General features: G+C 38.2%; 1 protein-coding gene across 5 annotated transcripts in view; it reads left to right on the forward strand.

Moving 5' to 3' along the window:
- Positions 1-19,385, forward strand: part of COL4A3 (collagen type IV alpha 3 chain) — a 151,526-nt gene that overhangs the window by 104,306 nt on the left and 27,835 nt on the right. For all 5 annotated transcript variants that reach the window (XM_037848460.1, XM_037848458.1, XM_037848461.1 and 2 more), the window contains 14 exons: positions 384-548; positions 2,543-2,635; positions 3,123-3,218; positions 5,957-6,027; positions 6,844-7,026; positions 8,675-8,843; positions 10,948-11,040; positions 11,643-11,747; positions 13,395-13,492; positions 14,067-14,217; positions 14,585-14,698; positions 15,686-15,853; positions 17,916-18,005; positions 18,313-18,447. In XM_037848460.1, coding sequence (XP_037704388.1) covers positions 384-548; positions 2,543-2,635; positions 3,123-3,218; positions 5,957-6,027; positions 6,844-7,026; positions 8,675-8,843; positions 10,948-11,040; positions 11,643-11,747; positions 13,395-13,492; positions 14,067-14,217; positions 14,585-14,698; positions 15,686-15,853; positions 17,916-18,005; positions 18,313-18,447 — 1,731 coding nt within the window. The remainder of the gene's footprint in view (positions 1-383; positions 549-2,542; positions 2,636-3,122; positions 3,219-5,956; positions 6,028-6,843; positions 7,027-8,674; positions 8,844-10,947; positions 11,041-11,642; positions 11,748-13,394; positions 13,493-14,066; positions 14,218-14,584; positions 14,699-15,685; positions 15,854-17,915; positions 18,006-18,312; positions 18,448-19,385) is intronic.

Genomic DNA, 19,385 nt, shown 5'->3' on the forward strand with positions numbered 1-19,385 from the left:
TTACAGCTTTATCTTTCTCCTTTAGGGCACTGAGAGGTAGGCATTCTCTATTCTCCAAAAAAAAAAAAAGTTTCCAAACTAGCATGTATTCAAGAATTTCTCATAAAATCCTTTTAAACAAAAAGACTGCAGTGCATTCCCGACTCTATTTCAGTCCCTTATAGTCAATTACGTAAATTATCTCGTGGGAATGGAGTGTTGTTTGCTGGGCCCTAATAGTTTAATAAAGCCACAGAGGAGGGAAGCAAGGCCATTCACTTTTTATTTTATATATCTAAATTGTGCAACTTTTAGAAATAGGACTATATCACTTTTGTAATTAAAAACTAAATATATATTAATCAGGAAAAATAAAATATAATAAAATGGTCATTTTCTCCAAGGGTCATCGAGGCCTGGTCTCAGAGGAACCCCTGGAGTGCCGGGCATGAAAGGAAGCAAAGGAGAGCGAGGACCCCCAGGGAAGTACGCAGTGGGGCTGCCTGGGCCCCCGGGTTGTCCTGGGTCACCAGGCCCTGAAGGGTTGCCAGGACCTCCAGGGCCACCAGGTAAAGATGCCCAATGGGGCTCCCTTTGTGTCCCTCCCCCAGTGACGGGTGTGTGCAAATCAGGGGCAGTGAACCTTACTCACAGCTTGGGCATCCGTCTATGTGAGTTTTATGGGTCACTTTTCCAATCGTGTTTAATGCTATTAACTGTAAAAGAAACTATGGTGGAATAACTATTTTGCAGGTGCAACATATTTTTAGCCTGAATTCCTCAAAAGCAGTGCAAGAGGTAGGGACAAGGGGAATGAAATGGAGAAGGAGGGATGGTCATCAAGTTGGTGTTGGCCAAGTGCAACTGCTTGTTTGGTCCCTTGAGACTTTTCTTCCAAGAAGCCATATAACCATTTTAGGATAGCCCTTCCCAGGGGAGAAAGGGGCAAGAATTTATCTTTGGGCTCCTATTTCCCACTGGTCAAAAATGTTCCTCACAGGACAGGACAGTGTCCTCCACCCTCAACACTTGGAGGCTGGGTGTGCATGGCTCCCAGGGCATCCCAAGCCTTGACATCAAAAGGGAAGCCCCAGGGCAAGAGGCAGTGTGTGCCCCATGGACACGAGGCAAGATGTTGCCAGGTGAAGTGGTCAGAGATCACAGCCCTGCGGCCAAGGGGCTTTGAAGTGGTACCCAGAGGTTCTGATGCAGAACTCGTCTCCTTTCCTTTCCTACAGAGCCACTCAATGTCATGTGTTAGCGGATACAAAATAGAGCCTCATGAACATACAGATTGCTATTTATTTATATATTAAATACCTTTCCTGGAAGGATTGGGAGGGCCTGTCTTTTATACTAAGTCCTTCTAGGAGCCCTGAGAGTCTTCTAGGTGTCAGGATCTGTACCTGGGTTTCCTGCACATGAACAGCTCCCTCCCAGAAGGCGCCGTTCCCCTCCCACCTTAGAGCACAGCCCTGCTGCATTGTGAACAGAAGCCCTGGTTTCCTGCCCTCTCTTCTCTTTGCAAGTTCAAGTCCTCCAGAAAGCTTTCACTTAGCATCTCATCCTGTAAAACCCATGCTTATCCCACTGTAGAATTTTTCACATTACCTGGTCTTTATTTGTCGATCTATCCTACAAAAATCAAAGCTCTTGGAGGTCAGAGACCATGCCGTGTTTCCTGTTTTAAGCCCTGTAAGTAGCATGGGGGCCAGAACACTGTAGTTACTCAAATATTTGTCAAATTGGCATGAAAATGACAGCTGCCATCAGATTTCAGTGTTTAAAGATGACTATCCTAAAGATGTAGAAAACCGGATCCAAAAAATGGGCATTGCTTTTGTGGTCAAGCAGACATAATACAACATATACGGGATTCCAACTACATTGTTTGCACTGTTAGCCAGTTGAGCTGAAATTTGGACCAGCTATAAGCACTGTTTTTAAATATTTTGTTTAATCAGCATTGCCTTCAATCTATATTTGAAATGGCAAGACAAAAATTAGCTCATAGAATACAGCTTCCCAATTTAAGAGAAGTAGCTATTCATTGCAACATTACGGTAGCGGACATATGTGAAAGACTAGCAACAGCCTTCTTAAAGAGCAGCTTTAATTGCTGTGAATGATGAAATGAGGAGAAAACAGATGGTACCCTGAGTCAGAACGCATCCTTTCACTCAGTATTTATGGAACATCTGTAATATATCAGAAAAATAACAATGTATCTGGGATATATCAAGATGCTAAAAGGAAAGTATTGGAATAACTGAGAACTGAGTAAGATAACATGGGTTGGTTATGTGAAGAGAAATATCATATAATGAGCTTTCAAAGAACAATGACATCAGTATCAAAAAATATCACATCTATGTAATGTAAAAGGAGGAGCTGGTCAACGTGCTCTTTTCAGATACAGGTAACATGCTCTCTTCAGTTACAAATAACCTTCCAATACAAAGGTCAGGGGAGTGCATATAAAAGAATTCATGTGGTAAAACAATTGCTAATTAACAATTAAACAAAGAAATGAGCAATTGGCTTTGGTATTGTATTTTTATAGGTGACATCATTTTTCTGAAGGGCCCACCTGGAGATGACGGAATTCCAGGCCATCCAGGTCCTCCAGGAATCCCAGGAAGCGATGGGCCCAAAGGTTGGTTCACTCATTAGTGTTATTATACTTGAATAAGCCACTTCCATTATCATATTACCACTAATTTTTCCCCTGAGACAACAATGAACCCAAACAACAGCCAGTCATTGATGGCATCTTTTTCAAAAGATTTAGCTCAAAGTGTTCGCATATCTGTAAATCAATAATTTATTTAGCCCCATGCAATAAATCACTGGAGACCCTCAGAATGTGAGTTTTATCCTGCACTCAAGGTAAGAAACACTGAAATCCTAGACATTTTGTGTTAGACTCTTGGGATTTCCTCTCTCATAAGAACTATCCAGCTCAGATCAATAAAGTAAACAAAAATAATAGATGAATGATTTTTTGTTAATATGCACAATGATCTAGATGCTTTTCACTAATAAAACAATTTCATTTCTTGATCTATGGGTTTTTCATAGATGTGGTTGGAAAATCTCTTTGCTTTCTGAGGACTCGGTGTGGGTTTATGATCTCGTTGCAGGAGAACCAGGCCTCCTTTGTACACAGTGCCCTTGCACCCCAGGGCTTCCAGGTCTCCCAGGACTGCCAGGGTTGGATGGCATTAAAGGAGTCCCAGGTACAGAAAATTTGCACACAAGTACTTTTGCAAGTACAAAAGGGGAAAATCATTGAGGTATAAAAAGATACAGGATTGCTGGATGTCGTGATGTGGTTTGCATGAACTGGGAGGGAGATTTTCGAATTGAGTCCTTTTAGATCTTATAGAAACATACACTCTATTTGCTAACATAAAGCAGAACCAAATCACACATAAAGCTGGCATTTTGCCCTGTTCCATTTTAGTTGTTGAACTCTAGCAAGAAATTGTAAACTCAGATTCCTACAGGGGACCAGCAGACAAAGCTGTGAAGCAGCCCTGCTAAACATACACTTTTCTCTTTCATAAAGAAAGAAGCTTTCTCCCATTTTTTTTTCTTGAAAGATATGACCCTTCTCAGTCTATATTTTCATGTTTCTGCTTCTGATAAAAATCATGGGTATATGGATTTTCTTCTTAAGGATACAAGTGCCATAAAAAAAATTACAGGAATATCCTCAGTGGTGGAAACCATAGAGAGTGGTGGGGACTGCGGTAAACTGGAGGACCAGTTAAAGGAGCCATCAGACATGCAGCCCGAGCCTACTGTTACTTTGCAGCATTTTAGGTTTTGTGTTGATAAACTTTCCAGTTTTTTATGAAATGAAGTAAATCAGGATTTGTATGCAAAATTTCATGCGTTTTTTTTTTTCAAATATTAGCCACTAAATCAATTTTTGAAGGAAAGAAATTCATAGGCCAATAAATAAAGCATGACTCTTAGGCTTTCTCTTTGCAACTTCTATGCCAAACCAGGACTTTTCACCCTAACGCTATTACTCAAACCATCATTGCCTCCACTTGTCTAACTCCCCCTCCTCAGCTACAGACTTGGCCACTCACAAAATCTTGACCTAGAAAAAGTCTCTGTTCATTAGTTGGGTTCCTCTGCCCCACTCCACTGGCTACCCAGGACTTCTCACAGTCTTGCTTCTCCCAACATCTCCTTGGCCTTAAGACCTTTCCTGATGCTGACCCTTGCATCAAATTGTGTGTCATTTACCAATAAAACTCAGATTTCTGATCCCTGGCCAGTGTACTGGGCACAGTTCTAAATGTCTTGTGTGCCTTCACTCCTAATTGCTGACATCACCCTAGAGGTCAGTGTTACCATTAACCCCATTTGACAGAGTGAAGAGGCTGAGGAATGAGGGAACTTAGCCAAGAATGTCATAGCCGGGGCTCAAATGCAGACATTCTCTTCCGGGCCTCCCCTCAGGGCTCTGCTGCCACTCATCTCCTTAGGGGGTGCCCTTGGAGGACGAGTTAATCCAAAGGGCTCACGGGCAACACTGACAGGGAATGTCCAGCAGGCATTTGCATTCACACGGAGTCTTCTGGAAGGTTGTGCCTCAGTCCAAAGAATGGGATTCTAATGGCGGCAGCTTCAGGCACCATGGCTGGCAATGGAGAACGTGCATTTGGGCAGGGATCCTTTCGTCACCCTCAGATCCCAGTGTCTTCTCTTTCGTAAACGCCTTGCTTGTCTTGCAATTGCTGCCACTGCCCTGACCTCCTGGGACAAGCCTGAGAGGGAAGGAGGTGGGGAATCCTTCCTCACTCAGCTTCTACTGTGAGCCCAAGTCTCTGGGGGAAATGTTCTATTAAAACAAACACCAAAGGAAAGGAGGGACAGAGAGATGGAGAGACAGGGAAAAGAATGAAATGAAAGAAGCCATTATTTTCCCACATTCCCAGCAAATCTTATCTCTGGTGAGAGGCTGGAATGCACGTGGGAGCTTGCTGTCTGCTGAATGACTAGTTGCATTCTTGTATTTTTCCTCAGTTCTCTACATTTTGGCATACTACAGGTAGAACTCAAAAAAGATACTTAAGCAGTTAACACTGTGCCATAAAAATATATGTATTCTAGCTCAACATCTTGCAAACAATAGAAGCTGAATAAACATTTGTTGATTAACTGATATGAAATCCATCCAAAATATTTTTTTAAGGTGCTGTCTTTGTGGAGACATTTAAATTCTTATGGGAAGTATAATTGTACAGTAATATGCAATTTTGCAACAGATATCTAAAGCTTCAGAAGAGGCTGTGCCCTTTTGGTCTTACAGTTACATCTCCAGGAATTTATTCTAAGAAAATAAAATAAATTTGGAGAACTAAATATCCCAAGATGTTTACCATAGCATTGTTTACAAAAAAGCAAAAACAAACAAACGAAACTATCTAAATGTCCAAAAACAGCAATTAGCTAAATAAATGATGGTTCAACCAAACAATAGACAACTGTGTAACCAATTAAAATGAAGCTATAAATCTATTGATGTATGTATAGTGTGATTCCAAAATAAGTGTCTATGAATTTATGGATGTAAAAAGTTAAGTCTAATATACATTAAAATTTTAGCAAATTATTATCTTCTGGAGGTAGCTTTATGGGTGATTTTCATTCCCTTTTCTTTGTATAATTCTCTTACAATGAGCATATGTTACTTTTATCAGCAGAAAAAATAAATGTCTCCTTCAAAATAAAAAGACTTGAGAATTTTAGTAAACTAAGATTGAAAAGAGCTCACTTTTTTAACGTTATCTCTTACCTCAGTTGTTTACTTACCTTCTCTTCTAGCACTGTATGTTTTTAAGATATGAATTATCTTTCTTTCTCAGAAGAAAACGCCCTATTTTCTTCATACAATGCATCACCCCGGCTGCTCAGTTGGTATTCAGTAAATATTTAATAATTCATTGCTTTGCAGGAGGACAAGGTGCAACGGGCATTAAAGGAATCCCAGGGTCCCCAGGAAATGCGGGCCTTCCAGGATTTCCAGTAAGATCTATGGTTTTGAAGCTTTAGCTTCAATTTGGAAACTTGAGCACTCTGGAAATATGTTTGCACATATCGGTTATCAGTTCAGTGCGGGGCAAAGAATAGGCAGTTAATAAATACTTGTTGATTAAATGAATAAATGAATACTGTGAGAATGAATGAATATGAATTTATAAAGCCATTTAAAATGGTATCAGAGAGACAGAAAGCAGATCAGTGGTTGCCTGGGATTAAGATGGGAACAAGGATTGACTGCAAAAGGATTAAAGGGAATTTTAGGGGGTGGCAAAAATGTCTTAACACTGGGTTATGGTGATTGTTGCATAACTATAAATTTATTAAAAAATAATTGAATTGTATTTTTACAAGGGATACATCTTATGTATTGAGGGAAATTATGTAAATTTCCCTCAATAAAGCTGTTTAAAAATAAAAATTTTGATTAGCATATTGAATCTGAAAATCATATATGGATAAATGGATTTAAACTAAATTATCCAGAGATGCATGTTAAATTTACCAGTGCTCAAATGTAATCTGATTCCTGATGATTGCTGTATTGAATTTTACTGTGTGTATATTGTATTGAATTATATTGTCTAATTGAATCCTTTTCTGGAATCGGAAGCAAAAAATCAAGCAAAAATAAAGCAAAACAAACAAGAAACTTGAAATACACTTGTGGGCCAAAGAAAGTGTCTAAGAGAAATTCCATGTCCATTAAAATGGAAAAGTTCTTGTTGACCTTGTTTTTAAGATCGACACAAGAACAACTCGCCCCAGATGCAATGCAGACTCATGTTTGTGCTGCCTTAGGGATTCCCTGGTGCTCCGGGTGATCCAGGACTCAAAGGAGAAAAAGGTGAAGCACCCCAGCCAGAAGGGCAAGTCGGTGACCCTGGAGATCCTGGGATCAGAGGACATCCAGGAAAAAAAGGCATCGATGGAATTCCTGGAACTCCAGGAGTTAAAGGGTTACCGGGACCTAAAGGGCAACTGGTTAGTATTTAGCAACTTTTTCCACATTACCCGCCTATAAATGAAGTGGTCTAAGGTGATTTCCTTTCAAAACTTTGTTGGTCACTCAGCCCAGTTCATCTCTCTAACTGTGGAATGAATCTAATCTTCAGTATTAGCAGTAATAATCTGAGCAAATATTTATAGTATTTTGACACAATAAATGGGTAGGATTCAATGATTTTTAACCCAATTTTTAAAAATAGGCTTTTTTGGGGTATTAATACGTTGATAGTGACTTTGTTTCTCCTTCACACGACGCAATTCCATGTTTGTATCAAATGAGTATATAGAAAAATCAGGAAGTGACTATTTAATCTTGCAAAGTTTTAGTAAATATTTTCAGAACAATGTTTACTCTTAAGTTAAAAAAAAAAAAAATCCAGACTATTTAGGGGTAAGTAGTCAAATAAGATGATCAAATGTTTTATCATTTAAAATATATGCTTGTGAAAATTCTATCCCTTTTCATAGGATAGAGTCTCACACACATTCAGTTGAGCATTAATATCCGCAAGGATCTATTTTAAAATGTCATAGAGTAACTCAAGAGTGGGCACTGCCCAGTCTATTCTAGAGAATACCAATTTCTCCCAGGGTTAATTGGTGTTATCCAACAAAAGGTGTCCCACCTAAAATAGGTTTACAAATACTTGATAAACAAAAATTGAAAGACACATTTATAGACCCTTTACTGTCAGAATATGACTTGTGATTCCCCAAAATGTAGATATGGTGTACAGTGTTTGCTAAACTTTTTGGCTACCAAACACTCACTGGATTTGATTTGATGGCTCTAGTAGGATCCATGTTCCTCAAACCCTATTTTGGAAAACTTCTTTGGGGTGAGTCCCCGGGCTGCCCACTTTGTGGTCATCATGCTTTTAGTGGGACTGAGTCCAGAATTCTTTTGGTGTAATAGTAATAGAGTTCATATGATGCCCCCATTTGCATCTCACTAATTCTTCTATTAAAACACTCAGTAAAGATACTTTAGAAAGTAAGTGAAAAACAATCAACGGGGCTGATTTGCAGAGTCTTACATCCAGTCATCATAAAAGCAGGAGAAAGATCACTTAACCCCAATGATGTTGAACAAATCAATCAAATTTATTTTGGGGTGCCATATTGGGGAGGAGAACTTTGATAGCTTTGTGAAATTCAACTTCTTTTACCTATACAACTCATTTTCAAAGTTCTCATCTTTGAAATTCAAAAAAATTACTAGATTATTTATGAGAAAAAATTAGTATAGATACAATGAAAATGCATGGTGTACTGGTTTTACTTTAGAAATGTACCATTAGCATGAATGCCATCTCTGCTGATAATATGGCCAATGTGAACTTAGTTTTAGGGGCTATTATATGGGCAGCATATCATTGTAGGCCATCTCAAGTAGGATTCAAGCAAGTTCCAAGTTAATGAAATGCTAAATTTCAAAGGGCACAAAACAGTAGACACTGTACCACATTCTTATGTTAGTAATAATTCCCCTCATATGCCAACTGCTTTTTAATTCAACATCTTTTCAATGACAGCTTACTGGGATTCAACTACATGATAAGAATAGCCTGTATAAGGAGATACTGGAATTAAGCATTATTCACACATGTTCCTATTGTCGCAGGCCCTGAGTGGTGAAAAAGGGGACCAAGGTCTTCCGGGGGATCCTGGCACCCCTGGGCCCCCAGGACCTGCAGGGCAGGCTGGACCACCCAACTATGGACCCCAAGGAGAGCCTGGTCCAAAGGGCAATCAAGGAGTTCCTGGAACCCCTGGAGCACCTGGAGAAGCCGGTTGGTTAGTTTTCTTTCCAGTCCTGTCTTCCCATGGAGTGGGGTGATGATTCCTAGAACTAGTGAAGATCCTCCAAGGCCAATGAATATGTAGCAACTTGCTTCTCATAAATAGACTACTTTGACTGGTAGGTACTGGGAAAGAACATGTATTTTATAGGTACTGGGAAAGAACATGTATTTTGTATGAGAGAAAAATCCATTTTTTCTTGTTATTGAGCAATTCAGCTAAAATTTCCTAGGATAGACTCTATCTATTACTCATATCAATGTATGGAATGAATAGATCCTAAGGGATCAGTGGAAGTCCAATTAAGATAAACTAAACAAAGGGGAGGCAAAAAGCTATGAAACTGATCTTGAGAAGCCTCTTCCGGGTATCCATGAAGGTTATTGCAAATTTGTTCTTTTTGATACATAACCCAATAGTTCATGGATAAAACTTTGAAATAATCCAAGAAAAATGAGGCAAAATCTGATGATAGTTTATCAGTCCAGTTAACTTTTGGGATCCGCATGTGCTGAACACAGTTGCTGGATTCAGGAGGGATTAGGTCCCTAATACTTATTTGTGACTAAAATCATGCCAGAAGATGGAAAGAAATGCATGCTGCCAGCAGTTTTAAACAAATCATGCCACTTTGCTCATTTTTACTTGTAAAATCATCTTAAAAGGTAAAAACCAATAAACTAGTGTAGTCACCAAATCTTTTTATGCTCCTCATCAATAAAAGTTTTGAGTATGCATCCCCATAGTATTCATATCTATTATAAATTGTATACATGTGTTTTTATCCATAAATATACATAAAGCTTATTTTATGGTCATATATATTTTTTCTGATTTTATATTTATATAAAATCATATTTTATATATCTAAATATATAGTTATATAAATATATATAATAAAAATATATATCATAATATATAATATATATATACAATATGTGTAATATATATATCATAGTATATAATATATATACAATATATATATATATATTTCTGAACCTCATTTTGGAAACCACCATTCTCGTGAAGGGTTGGCAAGTTGTGGCTCACACAAATCCGGCCTAACACTTCTTTTTGTATGGCCCATAGGCTAAGAATGGTTTTCACATTTTTAAATAGTTGAAAAAGATAAAGAATGGTATTTTGAAACATGTGAAAATTAAATTAATTAAAATTTCAATGTCTGTAAATAAAGGTTTATTGAAACACAGCCATGCTTATTCATTTAAGTATTGTCTACAGTACTTAGAAAATACTTTCCTGCTACAACAGAGAGTTAGGTAGTCGCAACACAGACCATCTGGCCTACAAAGCTGAAAATATTTACTGTCTGACCCTTTACAGAAAAATTTACTGACCCCTGTTCTAATCCATCATCAAACCCTCTTCTCTTCTTTCTAATATGAATGATTAACAAAGGACCTGATTTTCCTAAAAATATATTATCATCAAATATTTCCACTGCTATCACATCACACTACTGTAAATCAATTTTTAAAAATAAATATATGAATATATATGGACAATTCCAAAGCTAACATGTTTTTAGTGTTGGCCACTGTGGTCAGAACATTATTTCTAATTGTTATCTACCAGGTAGGTATTTTTCTGATTGACTGATGAGGAACTTATCAGAGACTAAGAATTTTACCCAAACTCACTGATCTTATAAATTATATGGCCAAGATTCAAACCTAGGTCCACCTGCTGGGCCACACTTCATGTTCTTTCAATAGACCATGTCGCTTTCCCATCAAAATTAGTCACCCAATAAATAAATATCCTGCCAGTCTTCAACATTTAAGTTTCATTCTATATTCTCAAGTTTTTAGAGTAGGCTCTTTTTCAAAAGACCAGCATATTGGGTTATTAATCAAAGCAAGACTTAAATAAGCAAGTGGATGCCTATTAATATTTGTTGATTGAAATAAGAAAGTTTCTGTGAGTCGGTCATCGTTAAGCTAGTTTTGAAACCTGTGAGAAGCATAGACTATTTTTTATCTTCCTTGGGATCTGTTTGCAAACCTCTTATAATCACATTTTTTACCCTAAGAACCAAAAAAACTTTAGTAAGGGCATCAATCTTTTCTTAAGGTCCAAAAGGAGAACTCAGTGTTTCAATACCAGTTCCAGGTCCCCCAGGACCTCCAGGGCCCCCTGGCTACTCTGGCCCCCGAGGTCCTCCTGGTGAGTATCCCCTTTGCCAGTTGCGACAAAATATGGTACCCATTACAAGGAGGAAATATAGAGCATTTTGGTTCCAGAAGAGCATAAGGCCAGAGTCCTGTCACATAGCCAACAAGCAGGCGGGAGACTTGCTGAGGTCCTTTGAGATTATCCAAATTATTCCCATTGGTGCTTCTGATTCCAAAGGAGAATTGATGTCATTACTTAAAAGCAATTTCAGAACAGAACAGTCCTCATGGATTTTTGATGGGGGAGAAAGCAGTGTTTCCCAGGAATCAATCAGGGTATTTTCCACAGCTTTTTCATTAGCAAATGTAATTTCTTTGCCAACATTATCTAAAGTTTAATTTTGCATACACAGAGGAAGACTTTATATAATTCAAGATAGAATAGATTATTCCTTTTTAGGAATTAAATTATATTTTAAAAATTCCTTGCAGCTCCTAATGAATAGTCCTTTGGGAGGAAGGGCGTAAAGTTGGAGTTATGTGATAACTATTTCTTAATTTCCAAAAAGGGCTGGGATGACATGGAGGTCTTAGACATTTTGTTTTAAGGCAAGAGAAAAGAAAGTTGGTAATGTGGGTGTGTGTGTTTTTAAGGTATTCCGGGATCCGCGGGAAAATGTGGTGATCCGGGTCTTCCCGGGCCTGATGGTGAACCAGGAATTCCAGGAACTGGACTTCCGGGGCCCCTTGGACCTAAGGGTAAATTAAAAAAATTTGAAACATAAAGCTTTATTGTGGGCATAAGAACAAATAAGTATGTATAGTGAATAACATAGAAAACATCCACAATATCCTTTAAAATTATGGTTTCTGAGAGTCTTAAATATAAAAATCCTTACAATAATGTGAGGCCAAAAAGTAGGATTCACATTTACTTATACAACCTCATGTTAATCGTATATTTTTTAATGCATAGAAAAAACTGGAAGTTAGTTCACCAAATGGTAATAGTGATTTCTTTTTGATCATGAAATTATGGGAATTTTTTTCGTTATTTTTTAATGGATTCTGTACTTTCTACATGTATACATTCCTTTACTTTATACATATCTTTTATAATCACAGAAAAGGGACTGTTAGAATCACAAGTAACTGATTTCCCTATGCACTCTAAAAAAAAAAATCACAAAAGTTATTTTCCTTCCCATCTAAGGAGAAGCACCCCAAAGAAATCCAGATGTTGAGAAGTCAAACAATAACCTAAGGTTTCCCACAGATGAGTAAATCAAAGTCCTTTTCAGGACAACATATGAATAACTTCAGACTCTGGGTTGCCTCACAGACAGCAGATTTTATGATAATTTTATGTTCCCTTCAATATTATTTAAAATGTTTGTCGAAATACCCCATTTTTTAGTATTTCATCTTTTAGATTAATATGTCATCAATGTTTGTCACATCAATTCTTCCTAAATGTGGGAACATTGATCTTGAAATAGGAGTATTTTTAATGACTACGTGATCATATTTCATATGAGGCCCTAAGAATGGCTTTAACTCTTCTTAATGATTTCTTCCTAATGATCTCTGGATTATGTTGTATGGCCCATATTTTTGCCTGGTCCTTCCTGGACCCTGCATTAATAAATTGCATCCTAGGTTGTAAGTCTATGGGTTCAGTCTCTGAAGAAGACTGCAAACTATGGGAACCAGAAATAACCCAAGAGCTCCTTGAAAGTGGAGATTGAAAATTTCGCAGTTGGAACCTCATGATTTCCATGAATTTGAACTAGCTGTGAAGTAAAAGTTGGTCAAATTAGGGGCACAAGGGAATTCTCTGAATACAGGCTTGTTCAACCAGGTTTCCTTTTCTGAACCACAGAACACAAAAAATGATGTGTGTGACTCCTTCCCATTTCTCCCAAGGATAGTACCATTGTAAATGCATAAGTGATGAAGGCATCACATAAAATGGATGTTATAAGGCATTAGGACAGAATTCTCTTGAACAACTCCTATAGAGAAAGATAATCTGGGGTGCAAGAAATGTTCTTTATCTTGATCTGGATTATGGTTACATGAATATATATACATGTAAAAAAAATCCCCTGGCTATATACTGTACATAAAGTAGACTTCCAAAGCAAAGTCAGTCAAATGCTCAACCAGCATCAGTGGCTTGAAGAATTGCTGAATTAAAACTGTCACTGTAATAACAAAAATGAAGTGATTTTTTTTTTTAAATTGGGGACCAATGCCATGTGATTTGGAATTGAATTTTTTTAAATTGCTAATTTAGCAGTTGGTTTTCTCCTCATATAGTTCCATGGAAAGATACTGCCCAGAATCTTTTACTAAGACTAATTCTATAACATTTATTGTTTTGTTTTTTTTTTTCCTCTGTAGGAGACAGAGGCTTTCCAGGGGCAAAAGGATCACCGGGTTGTCCTGGAGAAATGGGAAAGCCGGGGTTACCTGGACAGCCAGGCCCACCAGGAGCCAAGGTTTGAGAGAAGTAAAATTCAGACTAATCAGGGGGAGAGGAGGGCAGTTACGATTGGCCAGTCAGGATACTCACCCAGGCAGGATGGCCCACGGTGTAGAAACTGTCAATATTTGTGTTGACTATGAAAAGTACCTTTACCTCTTAAATATTAAAAAAAAAAGTTCTCTGCACTATCCCTCCCTTTTAGAAAGGAGAATAGGAGGTATTAGAAGATAGGGTTGCCTTTCTATTTCTTCCTTAATGGCCTCAGAAACATTTAGGGTAAAATGAGAGAACTCTAGAAGGAAATGTGAATAGCTATAAGAAAACTATCAAAAGTAAAGACATCTAGATTTTTGTGTTTGCAGTCAAGTCCACAGTCTCCTAACGAAGCGGGGATGGCATACCCTGAAGAATTATTAGGCTTAATTCTATAGAAAAGTCAGCTAGTAGAGCTGAAAAAGGACAGTGGGTGGAATGCAGGTGGCCATGCAAAAGAACCTTCGTAACAGATATTTTCAAGTAAATAAATAGCCCTAAAGTGGAATCTAGAAGCATTATATAGTAAAACTGACATAATTTCTGTGCTATAGGGAGAACCAGGACTAGCCATGCCTGGAGAACCAGGACTACCAGGTTTTCCAGGAGAAAGAGGCAATTCTGGGGAAAATGGAGAAATTGGACTCCCTGGACTTCCAGGTCCCCCTGGAATGCCAGGAAATGGAGGGCTTGATGGACCAGAAGGTACAATACAATTTGATGACTTTTCGCCACTGTGAGCTCAGTTAAAATGCAGCAAGTTGAATGTGTAGGTACTCTCGGGGATGAAGGGTCCTTCTCGAAAGAACTTTTAGTTCAAGAAATAGAATCTGTGTGGCCTATTTTCCCACTCGACCTTGCTATCCTTATTCCCTCCCTTCCTTCATTCCTTCCTTCCTTTGCTCCTTCACTCCTTCCTTCTTGCCTTTCTTTGGTGAGTACTCAGTATAAAAATAGTATGTGTGATTGTAATACAGGTGTGGTTTAGGATGGAAATGTTACAGAAGGATAACTGTAATACCAGGACCTCAGTTTTTGACACCTGGATGTACTCTTAGCTTCTCTTTTGCAGGGGATCCAGGACACCCTGGACCACCTGGAGAAAAAGGAGCCCCAGGAAGGTGCCTAGAAGGGCCCAGGGGGGCCCAAGGACTTCCAGGCTTAAATGGATTGAAAGGGCAACAAGGTAGGAGGGCAGCCTCAAAATCAGTCTGTAGGCTGGAAAGTAATACCTTAACTCCTGCTCTGCGCTCTGAAGCTTGTTACATCCAAGTTGTTGGTGGGAACTGTCCAGCAACAAGCCCTGACTGCTGTTCACGGAGAAATGTTATTTTAGAAATACAAACCTTGCTGTCATGCACTGGTTGCATACAGCAGTGTGTACCTACTATAGCAGAAGAGATCAGAGGTTAATATAGTGTGTTGGTTTGTGTCTTTTATGCAAGAAAATATGAATGTTGAAGATATATATGTATATATGTTTATATATATATGTCCATATATAAAGTCTCAAAAAAATTTTACACTTAATATATCCTAAGTTTATTAAATTGGTAAATTTATCTTATTATTAATATATAGTGAATGTATGTAAAGATATCAGTTTAACATGTTATAAACTATGTTGTTGTTGCTTTACAATCAACATAAAAGAAAGGCCATGAAAAGAAAGATAAATTGTGCTGTGTAGATGTTGCAGATATGGGAAACTTACAACATCCTTTTGGTTCCTCTCAACCACACCTGGTGAACTGTCTCTGGAAAAACTCCTTTATAACTCAGATAGTGCCTGTGAGCTAACGTACAGCTTGTATGTCCATAAATAAAATTTTTGCCAAGACCTTATTTGTAAAAAAAAGTAGCTCTGTCTTCGGCAGCTAAAGACAGAAGCATACTCACTAAGTGCAGTCCCACTTGCAAGACTAAGAAATAAATCCAACTACTCTACTTATATTTCTGCATGAATCATTGTAACAGAGAATGGGAGAACCAGAAGAGATCTTAGAAATTGAAATTTTACAAAAGTAAATAAACAAACAAATTGCACAATAAATTTGTGGCTTGCCCAAAATGATACTGCTAAATATTTAAGCCATAAAATATTTCTGGAGTTGATAGAGAAAGCACTTGTTTGTTAACCAATTCATTCATTCCTTTGTTCATTCATTCTTAGGCAGGAGAGGTGAAACAGGACCAGATGGAGACCCAGGCATTCCAGGCTTGGATAGGTCAGGATTTCCTGGAGAACCTGGGCCACCGGGAATGCCAGGTCATCCAGGTGAGATAGGACCTCCTGGTCAAAAAGGACATCCAGGAAATCCAGGATTTTTAGGGCCACCAGGTATCCATTCTTTTTTGTGCTTTCAATTTTCTTTTTGTAACTTCTTTCACACTTCCCCCTCAAGGTGGTTGTATAAACAGGTTATAGGCATTGACTTTTGACTCTATGCTTTTCTTTCAGTTAGTGTGGCTTTTTTTTCTGAATTATTTGTAAGGGACAAGGGGCCAGGAAGCAGAAGAATGGTTGTGGTGGGATGATCACATTTCACAATTACCCAGGATGCGCCTATTTTTGCTGTGCATTGTTCCAGTTTGCTAAGGCTGCCAGAATGCAAAACACCAGAAATGGATTGGCTTTTATGAAAGGGGGTTTCTTTGGTTACACAGTTACAGTCTTAAGGCCATAAAGTGTCAAAGGTAACACATCATCAATTGGGTACCTTCACTGGAGGATGGCCAGTGGTGTCCAGAAAACCTCTGTTAGCTGGGAAGGCATGTGGCTGGTGTCTGCTCCAGAGTTCTCATTTCAAAATGGCTTTCTCCCAGGATGTTCCTCCCTAGGCTTCAGCTCCTCAAAAATGTCACTCTTAGTTGCTTTTGGGGCATTTATCCTCCCTTAGCTTCTCCAGAGCAAAAGTCTACTTTCGATGGCCATCTTCAAACTGTCTCTTATCTGCAGCTCCTCTCTCAGCTCCTGTGCATTCGTCAGTGTCCCTCTTGGCTATAGCAAGCTTGCTCCTTCTGTCTGAGCTTATATAGTGCTCCAGTAAATTAATCAAGGCCCACACTGAATGGGCAGGGCCACACCTCCATGGAAACTATCCAATCAGAGTTATCACCCACAGTTGGGTAGGGTGCATTTCCATGGAAACAACCTAATCCAAACGTTCCAACTTAATCAACGCTAATGTATCTGCCTCACGAGATTGCATCAAAGAATATGGCTTTTTCTGGGAGACAAAATATATACTAACCGGTACACACACACGTATATATATATTACATATTTCTATATATTAGTGAATTCAGTGTGCTAATATTTTGTTGAGGATTTTTGCATCTATATTCATAAGGGATAGTGGTCTGCAGTTTTCTTTTCTTGTGATGTCTTTGTCTGGTTTGGTATCACAGTAAATTCGGCCTCTTAGAATGAGATGAGAAGTATACTCTCCTCTCATACTCCTGGAAGGGTTTATGAATAATTGGTATTCTTTAAGTGTATGGTAGAATTCACCAGTGAAACATCTGGAACTGGGCTTTTCTTTGTGGGAAGTTTTTCAATTACTAATTCAATCTCTTTACTAGTTATAGGCCTACTCAAATTTTATATTTCTTCCTGAGTCAGTTTTGGTAAATTGTGTCTCTCTAGGAATTTGCCCATTTCATCTAACTTACCTAATTTGTTGGCATATAGTTTTTCATAATATTCCCTTATAGTCCTTTTTATTTCATGGCTAATGTTATAGTTTATATGTTTGGGGAGAATGTTCCAACATTTTCCTTATGCAAAAGGACCACACTGTTTTCCCTAGCAGAGATGAGCCTAAAGTAACAATTTAATCAGCAAATTACTCTTTCATTCATATTATTGCACTATGACCTGCACCAGCACTGGTCTAGGTGCTAGGGATGCACCAATGGGCAAGACTCCACCTTCCAAAGTGGAAGAAACAAAAACAAATACATTTAGAAACTGCATTCAACTAGAGACACGTGCTATGAAGAATATAAAGTAAGGGAATACGATAGAAAGCTATTGGTCATGGGTAGGGAGGAGAGAAGGCTCCAAAATGTCAACATATTCCATTCTCATCCATAAATGTCATTTGCTACCAGTGATTTCCACAGAGATGATATTAAAAGGGATTATTTGCTGACTCATCTGTTAGACAAATACAGATATTTTCTTAACTACAGAAACCATTCCTTCAACTCCCAATCTCTATTTCAAAGTTTATTTCACTATTTTACTTTATATTTTCTTTTATATCATTTCATTTTACTTTGCATTTTCCTTTTCCTTTCCTTTCCTTTTTACTTTGTTATTTTATTTTGTTTTATTGAGTATTTTGCTTTTCCCATCTGGACAACCTGAACTGTACTGCTTTCTGCTGTCTCCATAGGCCCAAGAGGATTGGTTGGGGTGATGGGGTTTCCTGGAAACTTCGGCCCTCCAGGGACTCCTGGGAGCCCTGGCACCCCAGGACAGAGGGGTAAGCGATAGAATGTCTTCCAGCTAGCAGGAGACATGAACAATCTTATTTATTTAGCATCAAAATAAATCACATTTCATTGTTTGGTGGTGGTGGGGGGAATAGTTCTGATAGATTTTGCCATTTTCTCTACTCCTATTTCCCAGTCGAATGGAATCATATTCTCTCTCAGCAGCTTATCATACCCGCTTCATATGGCTACCTGCTCTGGGAAATAATTTATTAAGCTCTTAGCACTCTTAATTTTTAATCCTTATGAACTACTTAAAGAATTAAAGGAACTGAGGTCGTTTCTCCTGTCTTTTAGGCATCCCTGGAGTTCCAGGAGTAAAGGGTGAGAGAGGACTGCCAGGACTCAAAGGCGAACAAGGAGCTAAAGGCCCTCCTGGGCCTTCTCAAATATCCCATTTAACGGGGGACAAAGGAGAACCTGGTTTCAAAGGTAAGGAATTTCTTATGTTTAGAATAAGAACATCAGAACTGATTCTGAACCTACAAAATTATCCAGACAAATCCCTTTAGTTGACAACTGAGAATCACGTGGGTCAGTGTTCACTTGCCTGCCCAAGGTCACACAGCCAAACTGGACTAGAACTGGGTCTTCTGTGCCTTGCACAATGGTATGTTGCCTCCTTAATGTATAACTTTTAATTTCTAAGTTAATTTTACATTTTGGTCTATATTTATATTGTCACTAATTAATCTTTAATTATAAGCCTCAAAAATCCCTTTTTGCCAATTATGGTAAAAATTAAACCCTTAGAAAATTCCACATTTAAAAACTTGCCTGGAAACAGATTGACAGTTCCTCAGAAGGTTAAACAAAGAATTTACCACATGCCCTGGCAATCCTATTTCTAGGTATATACACAAAAGAATTGAAAACAGGGACTCGGATACACCAATGTTCATAGCATTATTTGCAATAGCCAAAAGGTGGAAGCAACCCAAGTGTCCATCAACAGAAGAGTGGAAAAACAAATGTGATACAAACACACAATGGAGTATTATTCAGCTATAAAAAGGCATGAAGGATGAATCCTGAAGACATACTGAGTGAAAAAAAGTCAGACATGGAAGAGTAACTATTGTATGTTCTCACTTACATGAAATAATTAGAACATGCAAATTCATAGAGGCAGAAAGTATATTACAGGTATGGGGGTGGGGAATGGGGAGTTAATGCTTCATGGGTACAGAGTTTGTTTGGGGTAATGAAAAAACGTGGACAATGGATGGTGGTGATGGTAGTACATTGTGAATATAATGAAAGTGTTCAAAATGGGAAATGTCATATTGTTTAAGTCACTACAATAAAAAGTTGTTTTTTAAAAAAAGAAAAACAAAAAGAAAGAGAAAAGAATAAAATAAATTTTTAAA

This window comes from Choloepus didactylus, chromosome 9, assembly GCF_015220235.1.
Source record: "Choloepus didactylus isolate mChoDid1 chromosome 9, mChoDid1.pri, whole genome shotgun sequence".
Classification (NCBI taxonomy): domain Eukaryota; kingdom Metazoa; phylum Chordata; class Mammalia; order Pilosa; family Megalonychidae; genus Choloepus; species Choloepus didactylus.